Genomic DNA, 13,560 nt, shown 5'->3' with positions numbered 1-13,560 from the left:
TTCCAGGTAGCTAAATGCCTTGTATTGAAATGTATCTTGTATAGGTATACACAATGGAAGACTCAGCATCACTAAAAAATTCTTCATCTTTGCAATTCACTGAGCGCAAACATTTGAAGTTTTATTATTTTACATCTGGTCCACATCTCACTTAAAACCAGTTTTCCAAACCAATGCAAAGGTGGATTAATGCTGTCCATATATAGGCAAGCTTTAAACAGTATCACAATGCAGCAATATGCAATCAAGAATTCACAACTCTGATCTTAGGCTTGAATTAATACTTTAGCTGTTCTAGGGCTACATCACTGCCAAAACCTGAAATAATTATTACAGAGGTGACAGAGGTGTGATTACACAAGTTACAGTTCCAGTGCTGGAATGCAATATAGAAAACCCACTGGTTTTTACCAGGTTAAACCACTACAAAACAATGCTGGGAATTGTCTAGGCAAGAAGGAGCAAGCCTGAGATTTTCAGCTGGCAAATTGCTACTATCAGAACTGCCTACCAAATTAGGTGGTCTGTTGTTACACTGGAAAGAACAGCATTTCAAAGACATGTCTGAAGTGAATTTATGCAGAAAGACAGGTTGTACCGAAAGTTTGTTTCTTTCACCGCTTTACAGCCAAAAGCCACATCTGTAGATGCATGAAAATCAACCTAATAATGCCAGGCAAAATAATTTGAATAGCTTTTGCCCTCTCTTTCCATCACAGCTTCCTTTCAGTCCATTGAAGGGAATAACTACCTTCAGACAAAACAATACACAACCTTAGCTGAAGAGGCTCCCAAATAAATTCTATCAGACATATGCAACCACAGAAGCCTCCTAATTCTCTGCACTCTTCCGCTGGCAAACACAGCCTTAAGACAAAAACTGTGGTTCTTCCTATTAAATTTTTAAGTGTTTTTGGTAATTGCAGGGTATTTGGTTTTTTTTATTTTTTAAGTGAAAGATAAAAACTGTGACTTAATAATTATGAATTACAATGACATTTTGGAATGACTTTGCAGAGAAAGAAAGTAAAAAATTCTCTGTCTATATACAAAAAAACAAGGAACCTGAAAACTATAAACAATAGAAGACAGTTGCCAGCTCATTTAGCCTATTTACAGAAACAGCAGCATTCAGAAGGGATTTCTTTTTAAGTCAATAGCTCTAAGGATGAAGTATGCAAAGGCTTAAAGAGACACTGTCAAAAAGATCAAAGGATTCAGAAGTGACAGTAATATTTTCAGGAGTCCCCTCTAACTTCAAAGCTACAGACAAACCCTGCACGGATCATGTGTTTTATTCCATTGATGACTCCACTCTGCAGTTCAAAGTGGGTTTAATTCTAGCTAACCCACTAGTTTCATATTTTTGCACAAAGACTGTAAATCTAGTAAGAGTGTCTTTGAGATTTATTAGGGTCATACTTTGTGCTGCTTTCCTAGGCTCCGAAGACTTAATATGTTATGATATCATTCATGATAAATACCATCAACACTGTGGAGTGCACAAGAAACAGCACTATTGCCAGTGCCAGTGGCAAGCAGCTCCTCTTAGTCTTCTGAAAGACTACTGTCACAACAATAAATCAATAGATAGCTTAGTCTTGCAAAGCAAAAGGCAAAATATGCAGAGGAAAACACAGAGGAAAATGAGGAGATACGACTGATGCTCTGATTCCCACAGCTGAAATTAAGATCAACAAAGAAACATCAAGAGAATGAAGTTTGAGATTCCTACCAGAAAATGGAAAACAGAGTGAGAAAAAGCAACTTTTAAAAAACTCTTCTATGAATTACCTGAACAGAATAATGTCATGGTCAAGTTAGTTGACCATACAGAAGTCAATTACTCCAGCTGAATAGCAAAAACACTATGAAATTATCCCATTCCAGCATTCACAGGCCTGAGTTTAATGGAGAAGGAAAGCAAATAGCTAGCATAGCTGTGGGCTAAAGTTGTACTCCAAGAAATTAAGCAGCTTGTCCCATTTTGAAAGTTTATTGGCTTTTAACTTGTACAGAGAATCCCTGACTTTAATCTTATCCAGACAAGTCAATTTCCCAGCCTCACCATGCACAGGAGAAAGGGAACTACAGAAAGCCAAGACATAATCTAGGGTTATTAGCATCAAACATTTATCAGAGTTTGGCTGGATATTCTCCCCTAGGACTAAAACAATGTGTATGGCCCAAGTACTGAAAACTGTTCTAGAAAAATTAATAGAAAAACATGGATCAAGGGATATACTAGCTAATTTCCCTAGTTCAAGGCAGGATCAACCAAATCTACATAATTCCTGACAGACATTGCTACACTGGGTTGTGGTGAGACCTACCAATCTTTCACATCTCTTTCAAGGCTCATGAGAGGACTTAATAATTCCTGTTAAAAAAAAAAAAAAAAAAAAAAAAAAAAAAAAACACACACACAAAAAACAACAAACCCTTTGTACTTTCTAATTGGCATCTTCTCTTAGTCCAACTTAAAGGCCTTATTTCTTGTTCTGTTCATAGCAGACATTCAGGATAACTCCTTCACTCTTTTTCTTTCTTTTGTGTAGCTGAAAATTTACTATGCCTATATTCAATCTTCTCTTCCTTAATCCAAACAACTAATTCATACCAGCTTCTATCTTATTTTTCTCTCCCTTTTAATTTTAAGTGGTCTTGAAGTGGTGCTACTCCTCACAAAGGTGTAGTGCACCAAACAGAATGCAACAAACAGATAGCTTACTTCTGGTGGTTCTGCAGGCAATTTCCAGGTAGTGACAAAAAAGGACAAAACCAAGAGAAAAGAAAGACAGGGTCAGAAAATCATCTGGCAAGTTTCTGGGACTGTACAAGGTTGACTTGAACCCATGGGGAAAAAGTAGCTAAAACACTGAGCATTCATGAAAGGATGATTCTTCATTTTTAGGAAAACAAAGGAGAACACAAAAAGAAGAAAAAGGGCTTCAGGAAATTAAACTTCAGCAAACTCACCCACACAACATACACAAAGAAATTTCTGTAAGCACACCAGCAAAAAGGAAGCTGACTTGTTCTTTCAATAAGGGGTTGGCACTGAGTACTTACACTCAAAGCACAGGAGTTCTAATGCCTAATCAGAAATGTGTATATGATTAGACAGCTGCTAAAACCAACACGAGGAACAAATATGGGAAAATTGATTAGATGATAATTAAATGAAATTAGGTATTCTCAAATTAGTTAAATGTGCTGAAATTCACCATAGATAATTAAAGCTGACTGGATCAGCCTCAGAATTATCAATAGCAATTTTTTGAGAATTTGTAGAGGATATCAGTGATTCCAAAAGAATGGAAAACACTCAGTGATTAGCTTTAAAAAAAAATTAAAAGACAGGTCCAAAGAAATAGAGATGCAGCAACTGAATTTCAATTCCCACCAAATTTGGCATAAAAATTATGTGGAAGTATTTAGCAAATAATAAGTTGACTAATACATAGGCCTCAAGAACAAGTCACTTCAAATCTACCAAAATATTCTTTGTGACATAGCACCAGATCCTATAGCTAGAGAAGCAGCAGTAGGTACCATGTAGCTCAACTTAGTAAGTTTTTGGTTTCCCATGGACTTCCACAAGCAAAAAAAGAAATATAATGCTTCCAAAGAAAACAAGTTCTAATAAGCAGATGCCACTAAAGCTTGGAAAAGCTGCACACATGCTGCATGACAAGAGCACATTGTTAAAGCAATTTTACTGAATTTGAGAAACAGTCTGCAGAAAACCTAAATACAATTCAGTAGGGAAAATTTTAGATCTTAACAAGAATAATTAACAAAAGAAATGCAAGATGGAAAACAACGAGTGAGGCACCAGCAAGGGGAAAAGGAGTTCTGAGGTGAGAGAGTGGATCATACTCTGACTAGTAGTCTGTGTCATACTAGGAAAATCAGCAAAAAGCTCATGCTAGGGTATATAGACAGCAGGTGGTGAGCCCAGAAATTTACAGCACAATGGGGAAATGTTTTCAGGACAGAAAATCCAGAGCATTGTGCTCTTAAGTGTGCTGCTGTCTGTTTTCCTAGTAAAGAGATTTTAGTGTCCAGGTCTGTGGGCCTAACCCTGTAGACCAGCACAGGCATGAATGTTAAGGAAAATACTTCTCCCTCCCACAGAAGAAAACCATACATTTTCTACATCCCTGAAAAGTTTGCCTTAAAAGTTTTTACTCCTTCTAGGTAGCTGAAGAACTGCCTGCCTACTGACCATTTTACAACTAACAAGCACAACAAAAAGATATTTAAGAAACAAAAAATGAATTGTTTCTTCCCCAAGATGTAAAGAACAAGGTAGGTGCATAACCTCTCACAAGGTATATCAGTAGAACTTTCTCGTTTATTTTCTAACATACATCTGCTTTGTAAATTTGCAATTTAATCCTTTTGTATTTAATTATATGAGTAATACAAAAATAAATGTGCAACTTGATGCCTTTCTGGCAAGAAAAAAGAAAAACAGGCTGAATAGTATGACAGTGTTTTTTTAAATATTACACATAATGACAATGAGATGGCTGAAAATCATACATTAGTCTTCCAGATTTACTATTACAGCAAAAAGCTTTGTATTAATTAATGCTAGAATATATATGAAAAACGACTAAGACAATTAACCTCATTCATCTATAAATGGAAGAGTAGAGAGGAGAGTTTCTTAAGAACTTAATGTAGTAATTGCCAAGGTTCTACTGACAATGATAATCAGTATAAAGCAATAAGTAAAGTGTATTAGAGCAGTAACATATTCCTGGCTCAAATTCAGACTTGGAAGAATTCACAAATCGATACAGAATAAAATATGCTAGTGCCATTGTGCTGCTTATGGCCAGGTGACTGCACATCATAAATTTACATCCCTTTCTCATCTTAGCTGGCTGTGGCAGAGACCCCAGGAAAGACCATCTTTAGTAGCAGCAAAGGCACCAACTGGCAGGAAGGTACTGAAAGAAATTGCAGAGCTGGACAAAGTGAACAGGAGATTCTAAATTCAAGTACTGTGAAAACCAAACATTAGTGAGATATTGAGGCCCAATCAACAAATCTGTGTATGAAGTCAAACTCCTTACTGGCTCCTATAATGAGTTGGGCACTCAGGTAACTCCTAAAGTTTGTCCCTAACCAATATTAAAATGCAGCAGAAACACAATTTTTACATGAAATCAGAAGTTAAATGAAAATTAAAATACTTATAAATCAATACAGAATCAACATTTTCTCATTTTACAGTTGAAGAATTTATAATGTTTAGGTTAAGGACTTTAGGATGAAAATTATTCAAGTATAAAGAACATTGAATTTTACCCTTCTCAGTTTTCCAGTACTCACGACCACATACAGCATCCGGCAATCTACTACACTGTCACATATACCTGCACGTATCATGAATAAAAATCAGAACGTATCTGAATTTCTTTACTATTTCTCTGCAATTTTCAGTTTCTTAGTAACTGAAGAAATGAAAGATCATCTAGTTTGGAACCTCTTTAAAGGAATCTTTCTCTTACTATTCATTCTGCAGCAATTAAAAAGGGCTTTGACTTTTTCTATGTTTAAAATATAAAACATTGCTTCCATTCCCTTCCATATGTTTTCCACGCAAAATTTTTTTCATGCACTGATCATGAAAACAAGAATTTTTTAAATTACAAAAAAATCCTATTAGCAGGCATTAGAGCCTCTCCCATGCCTCTCATATCTCAAAACATAAGAAGAAAGCAACATTCACTGCTGTGAGAAACAGTATCTTAATAGAACAGATTTTCAAAACTGTGTTTTCTTGCATTTTTATTGCTGTATGCAAATCATTGCGGTATAACACATGTTTGGACATTCATTTTCAAAAGTTTTCATCCCCTTTCTTCCCTGGAATCATTGCCAAATATACTCAAAGCAATTTCTCGACAGGAACTAAAGCACTTTAAATCTGTAAAAGGTGGCAAATTCAATTTCACTTTCCATACCATCTCTTTTGCAATTTTATCAAAATATAGCTATTATGAGCTTGTTATGAGGCTGCCAACAATGAAGTGCATGGTTATGCTGTGCAGTCACACAGATTGTGTTCTGTTCTGTTTCCTAGGAACAACAGTGAATTCAGTAAAAATATGTTCCATGGTTACTTCTGGTTCACCTTTACATGGACTTTGAAGTTCTCTTGTTCTGAACTTTGGGTTCCACACTGGAAGAACATAATTAAAATAGAAGCACATCTCCCTATGCTTTGAGACAACAACAAGTATTAATTTATTAAAACAGAAACCTTCACTACAATATTTGAAGAAGAGGCAATTGCATCTTGTAGGACACCCCCACCAGCCAACCAGTTTTTCCTTATTTTCACTTTCTGACAAAGTTTCCACTTGAAGGTCACTAGAGGACCTATCAAGTAGACAGTCACCTTTGAGAATAAAAAGCTGCACGTATATCTGAACCAGGCAGCAACGGAAGACAACTGATTGATTTCCATACTCTCTGGATAACAGATCTATCCTCTAAAAGGGTAACTATTATCACTTGAATCTACACCCAAAGTATGCTGTTATCAAGCAAGTTGAGTTACTGTATCAATTACTGTATCCACGCTCTGCAGACACAGACTGGCTCCCAACGTCCAAACATCCTCTCCCCTTCCATTTCCAGACCTTTATCAGCACAATCTCTGTTATCACAGGCAACACCAGCAAGTCCTAACAGTGATTTAAGTGCCAAACCATAAACCCCAGTGAGAAGTGCACCAAGTTTCATCTTGCACTTTCTCCATGCACACAGTGGTAGAAGTAACCCAGATGATGAGCTTCAGTCCTTAAGCAAAAATAAGATGCAGCACTGGGCTGTCTGAGAAAATGACACTGTCTTTCTAAAGACAGGCCATTGGACTGGAGCTGGCCCACAGACTCCTTTGGTAACATACAAAGTTAAGACAGTCACTAACCTTTTTAAAAGCCCTGAACTAACAATCAAAACCCATGAGCTGTATTTCCCACATTGACACTGGAAATTAATTAAGCTAGCACTCGAAGTTTTGCAAAGATTATACACCATTCCTAGATCATTTTCACAGAGATAGCAGAAATACAGAACATACAAACACTGACCTTGTTTCTTTTAACCCTTCTTTCTGAATGACTTCCAGTATTTGTTTTGCAGTCATTGGTGAGTTGGGATACTTTTCCAACGCCTAAAAAGAAATAATAAATGTAAGTGACAAGACACAGCTGTCCGTGAATCTGAAAGGTTATGTGATCATGCAGTTTTTATGCAGTCATTTGTAAAAGACAGGGAATGACAGTGTTGAGACTGGAGTCCTCTGTCTCTTGGAAGGCCAGATATAACCCAGGAAATTTCAGCAAGAAAAAGATTTACTTGCTGCTTTTGTACATCATCTGCTACCTCTGCCTGGGAAAACTCTTACCAGGTTACAAATAAAAGAGTTGGAATATGCAACTGGTTTTATGACACAGCAACAGATTTTCTTTCAGGCATGAGGGGAAATACATAAAACACAAGACCCAAAGGGGGAAAAAAAATACCCACTAGCACCTTCTTTGATTTTTATTACTTTAGAATTTTTTGAGGTCATTTGACTATTCTACACTTAGCTTTGCCATGACTTCAGAGAAAAAATTGGCTAAAACCTTCCATTTGCAGACCAGAAGCTACTGTAAGAACTGACACAGTGGGGTTTCAATTTTAAAACGCCTTTTAATTCTAAAAACAATGAAAAATGAAGTAGTCAGAACAGTCACAGCACACAAGATGCTACATGATAGAGTGCAGTATATTTTTCCAGTTCAGCTCAGTTTTCCACTCCTTTGCCTTTTCCAATTGAGATCAAAGTAACTCAGTCCTCTTTACAGACAGAACCATTTTGTAAGAATTTTTCTGATTTTCCACTTCCTTTTTGTCCCCATCAGTTTTATGCTGTTAAACAAACACCCACTCTTTTGCTCCTGTAAAATGCCAGACTGATAGCCCTGGAAAACAAAACCCTTCAATCAGCAGTAAAAGGTGTGGCACAGGCCACAGCAATCAAGCTTCCCAGAGCATCTTGCCAATATATCTCAGCCAGAACTTGTATTTCTACCCTCTGTAACTATGAAATCAGTTTGGTATAATTCAAATCATCCTGAGCTTCTCTGTAGGAGTTACTACCAAATAATGGTAATTGAGAAAGCAGCTACTACTATGTGGATGCCTGCACACTAGGAACCAGAGACACCACCACATCATATCACACAAGTCAAACTGTGAGGGGTGCTGGCCAGGGCTGTAATTCAGCAGCTCACCTAAAGCCAAAGACTGCCTACTCACTACAGCTTGACCAGCTCAGTCCTTTTCTGCCATTTTACTGTTCTGATTTCCTGCTGGTTCTCTTTCATAGCCAAAATGCGGTTTACCAAATCCTTCAATTCTTTGTTACAGATGAGCTTTTTATTCTTTATTTTTCAGTTCCACAAAGGAAAAGGTATAGGTGAAAGTTGTGCTAGAAAGGTCAGGGAGCTGAACTGACTTATCTTGTGTATATCAGTAGGCAAGATTCAAAAGGGACCCATCAGGAAAGGAAAACCAAAAGGTGATTTGAAAGGAGAAAGAAGAGAAGGTTGGAAAGAGTAAACGTATAGCAATGAGCAATGACTGAAGAAACTGCACAGACCTGGGAGAAGGGCCATTGCACACAAGGGGAGAGAAATGATATGATGTATTAGTGACAGAACAACAATGACACATTGGAAAAATGACAATGCGTATAAAGATTAAGACTAGGATGAGAAAAGATTAATAGTGTGAAGAGACAAAAAAGGAAACTTTAACCTTCAGAAAGAAGACAAAGTACAAGGTAAAATGAGAATCCAAAATAAAGAGAAAAGAGAACCAAACTGGGAACATTCCAAAGGGCAAACTGGAAAGGACAGGAGAGGATACTACACTGTACTGGACACGGCTATGAAGGAAACTGTGTGCACTTGAAAGCGGGGTTACTCACTGTGGAGGATTCCCTGTTTCTCTTCCTGAGTACAGGCCCCTCAGCACACCTGGGCAGCTCCTCCCTGCAATTGAGAAAATTTGGGTAGCCCTGTCCCCTTCTCTACGACATCACATCCTACTCTATAACGTCAGTAAAAGTGCCAAGTATTACCATCAGAGTTTGACAATAATGGGAAAGAAACAATAAAGCTAAGCAAACATCAGAAGTCACCCTGTCCTGGACAATGGGAGAAGGGAGAGCAGTTTGTGCTGAGGAAGCTGCTCTGAACTGGTTGTGGAAACAATGGCAAGACATACGGATACGGAAGACCATCTTCACCAAACAACAATGAAACCAACAAGTAGGATGCATAACACCACTACAGAAAGTTTAATGAAACCCACAGGGCAGATTTCAAATACCACAGTATGAAGTGAACACATTCAGGGTATAATGACAAATTGAAATGCAGACTGTTAGACAGGCTGAAAGTGCTGGAGTAAATAATTGCCCATTGTGTGGATTTGCTTTACACTGGACATGTAGTGTGGGCTGCAGTTCATATACCCCACAGATTTAGCTCTGTTCATCTTTAAACCCTGTTATTTAAAGAACTGTTCATACCCTAACTGAAAAGCATAATTTCTCCAATTTAAACTCCTTAAGTTGAAAATCCTGTTATTATGTACATGATTAAGTTTTCTTTATCACAACAAAGATTAATTTAGTAGAGAACCTCAGTAAGGATGGGTTTTTTCTGTCCATCCTCATCCTTACTCCTCCCCTCCACCCAGTTTTAGCCTAATCATTTATCACAATAAGAAAATAAAAATAATCACTTGTAAAAACCTTTACATTATAATAAAATTTTCTTCCCTCAGTTATGGAAAACAGTATGAGAGTATTATTTAAGATTCTGTGAGCTAATAAATACATTTAACTGCTAATTACACTAGTATCTCTTGCCTCTGTATCTCACCACTAACACTGCTAAAAGCCTCCAATTCCTTTTGCATTTCTAAGACTTTTAAAAATAATATTAGAAATCCAAACTGAATAACTAACTGTGCCTTAAGGCAAACAACATACTAAAATGCAGAAGGAATAGTTAAGTCATAGGCTTCTTGGTCAGACATGGCAATGCACATCAGCGGAGGAAGCCGTAATTTGTTTTAAATATCTTTCTTCTTCCCACTCCATCCACCAACACTCGTATAATATATGGGCAGTGACTAATAATGCTGAAATTAAAGCATGCCAAAGTACTGTCGTGAAGAACATGACTGTTTCAATGTATTTTGTAAAGAAGGACAATGGCAGAAGAATGGTTTGCACTGACTGCAACCTCTATCACATGGGATCATATATGCTCTATTTATTCCTGCCATTCAACCGTAGCCTTAAAAAGGGACAGACGGTAAATAACTGGGACAAATAATGTGATACCCATCGGGGCAATCAGAAAGAAAACAGAAGTAGTCACTGCACAGAACACATTTTCGGTGTTCATTCAAACCCTGGTTAACAGCTCAAGGAGATGAAGGCTCAGATCATACCAAGTACATTGGAAAACAAACCTTCCAACAAATAGTAGCAGCCTGACAAATTGTAGTTTTTGCATCACCTACAGGTATCAACTCACAACTCCAGAGATATTAAATAATCCCATAGATGCCACAAACACGTGTATTCCCAGTTCCATTGGGAAAGTCATGTCACTTACATGGGACAAGAAGAAATACAAATTCCTTTTCTCACCATGCCATCTGTCATCTATGTGTTGACAACTACCTGGAAAAAATCAGTTACCACACCGGGGAAAAATACTTTCCTGTGTTAGCATGAAGACAAGACTTGCAGCTTTGCATAAGAGAGAAATCCTGAATGCTCAGCTTGCCTACAAATCAGAAGAGGACTTCTCTGTAACTGATTGAATTATTAGTTTAATTTTTATATCCAGATGCTTGTGACTACCTGAATCAGATCTGCTCAATCATTTGCATTTCAGACACTGAAGAGAACACAGCAGAGGGACAAAGTGAATAAAGTCAAACCAGAGTTGGCCCTTTTGCCACCCATAAACATTCTTGCAGAAAGCGGGAAGCCTTGCCTGCAGCTATCAGTTATCACACTGACAGAAAATAATTCTTCTAAACAAGAACCAAGTGTGTTCTGATACTGCACTGTGGTCCAAAAGCAGCAGGCAGATCAGCCTAGTGGGCTTGACACTGCTGATTGTGTGACTAAACAGTCTGAAACCAGACAGAGCTTCTTCCACTTCTGGACTGCGCTGGCAGGGATCTGAAGGTCAGGTAGCTGACAAAAAGCAGGATCATTTTATCATAATAGACTGAGCCACTAGTCAGAAACTGAAGCAATTCTCCTTAGAACATTATTTTAAAAAACTGAGGAGGAGGAGGAAGAGGAACAGTACAGTTATTCCCAGTGCTCTTACTCATCAGTTAAAAGACAAGTCAGGCTGAACTACACAATGGACAATCTTTACTGCCCAAAGACAGCAGGGTGAATAAAAGAATAAAAAAACCCCCAACCAAACAAACAAGCAAACAAAACCACCAAACAAAACCCCCCAAAAACTTTCTTTCTCCGAAGCAGAAAATATAAATTATTTTCTAGCTGCCCATTATTAAATTAAAGAATTGAAAGATGGAGTATCAAACAGGGTACAAGAAATAACAGCATCCTGGAAAAAATCCAGCATTGTCTTCTACAGCTGCTTATGTGAGGTTAACAGGAGGACTGACTTCTATTGTGGGAAATGCCCCACTAAAATCTTTTGTGTTCATTTTTGATTAACAGCTTCAGTCATTGGGGAATTATCAGCAGCTTGGTAAAAGTTCAAAGCCCTTTGTGTGAAGAAAGATGGGTAAATGGTTTGGAGAGGAGGGGAGGGTACAGAAGGGGGGAAGAAAGGAAGTGCACAGAGATGGATGAAGGGGTGAAAACTGTAAGGATGGTACACATACATGGAAAAGAGGGATGATTATAAGGGTAGGTGCACTATGACCTATTATAACAAAAGTTCTCAAAGAGGTATTCACAGAACTCTTGCTGATAGTGATCAAGAGAAAGGTAAAGAGTGGTTTCCAGATACTAAAATATTAAAAGAACTTGAAACAGGAGTAATAATTCTCCTGGTAGGACTTTTGTCTTTGAGCAGTTGAAATTACAATAAGGAAATTATAAGATCTAAGTAGAAGAAGGTGCATTTCATAAGATATGTCATTCTCAGTATGCTCCACACTAGGAATTTGTCTTTCTAATCCACTTGACACTACAGATAAGCAAGAAAAGAAACATCAAGCAAGCGAAGGAATAAAGATGTCCCAACAATAACAAAGGAACACATAAAAATACCATAACATGATGAAATAATATATTAAGTTTTAACAACAGTTTTGTCCATACTTGCTAGTCCACACTTTTTTTAGGTTCAGAGGTAATGCTACTGACCAATAGAACTCAAAAAGTTTAAAGCACACTCATAAAGTAATTTTCCCCAGCTCTCTTTCAGTGAAAAGCATTTTGCTGCTCCTTTAGCATGAACTATAGGGAACAACTGGGCAGGTGTTTCCCGCAAGCAAATTTCTACTATAGAATTTGCAAGTAGGTCTGAAACCATCTAGCTTTGCTAACCTGCCAGATACATAAGACATTATCATCATCTCCTAAAATAATGAATGAAAGAAAAGAGCAAGAAAGAAGCTGAATAGTTTCTTTGTTCATGCCATTGCTTTAACCGGATCATTTGAGGCTTGTTCGAAGACATCTGAAACTTTTATTGTTCTTTCCAAAATTTATTTATAATGCCATATTTCAAATGGCTATAATGACAGCTTTGGAAATTCCAGATAAACTGTACTCTTGACATTTTGAATTCAAAAGAAATTGTATTACAATTCAGTTAAAATTAACATACAGTTAGGCTATTCTTTTAAAAGGCACAAGCTGTAACAGCAGTGCCATCCTGCTATTGCTAGTGGTCTCATACATCACAACAGAAAATGTAGGGTAAAGTTTATAGCTCTGAACAATTGACTTATTATAATAACTTACTGATCTGGTCTAACATACTAAAAAAATTGAAACCTTTGTATTTCTGTCTTTACTAATGCAATCAGCCTGTCCAAGCAACCAGGAACTTTACTTACAGGCTCTGCCAGGACAGATCCGTAAACACCTCTGCGACTAGCAGGATGAACCTAGGGAGCACACAGAATCCTATCAGATTTCTAAGATCAGGATCAAAGATACCCCATTGAGCATGGTGTCAAACTTGCTATCCCAGTATGGGTTCCACTGCAGCAGGATTACTAACAATGATTTCAGATCAAGCAATGGAGCATCCAGATTCCCAGAATGACAGCTCAGTTCTGACAGTGCCACGTTCAGTGCCAGTTCCGCTTAGCCATGCAAGTCATACCTCTCCTTGCTTCCTATTCCAATACTCCATTGCCTCTCACTGTGCTCAGCCTTTCCCTACTCTCAAAGTTATGCTCTCATCTTCTGAAGTGTTGCAATAACCCTAACTTTTCTATCTCCCACTTTCC

General features: G+C 37.6%; 1 protein-coding gene across 1 annotated transcript in view; it reads right to left on the bottom strand.

Moving 5' to 3' along the window:
* Positions 1-13,560, bottom strand: part of ASXL3 (ASXL transcriptional regulator 3) — a 281,945-nt gene that overhangs the window by 93,768 nt on the left and 174,617 nt on the right. The window contains exon 3 of the mRNA XM_041399225.1: positions 7,119-7,201. Within this exon, the coding sequence (XP_041255159.1) occupies positions 7,119-7,201 (83 nt within the window). The remainder of the gene's footprint in view (positions 1-7,118; positions 7,202-13,560) is intronic.

The sequence above is a fragment of the Onychostruthus taczanowskii genome, unplaced genomic scaffold (genome assembly GCF_017590055.1).
Source record: "Onychostruthus taczanowskii isolate IOZ18803 unplaced genomic scaffold, ASM1759005v1 scaffold16, whole genome shotgun sequence".
Classification (NCBI taxonomy): domain Eukaryota; kingdom Metazoa; phylum Chordata; class Aves; order Passeriformes; family Passeridae; genus Onychostruthus; species Onychostruthus taczanowskii.
This window is presented reverse-complemented; position numbering and strand designations above follow the sequence as displayed.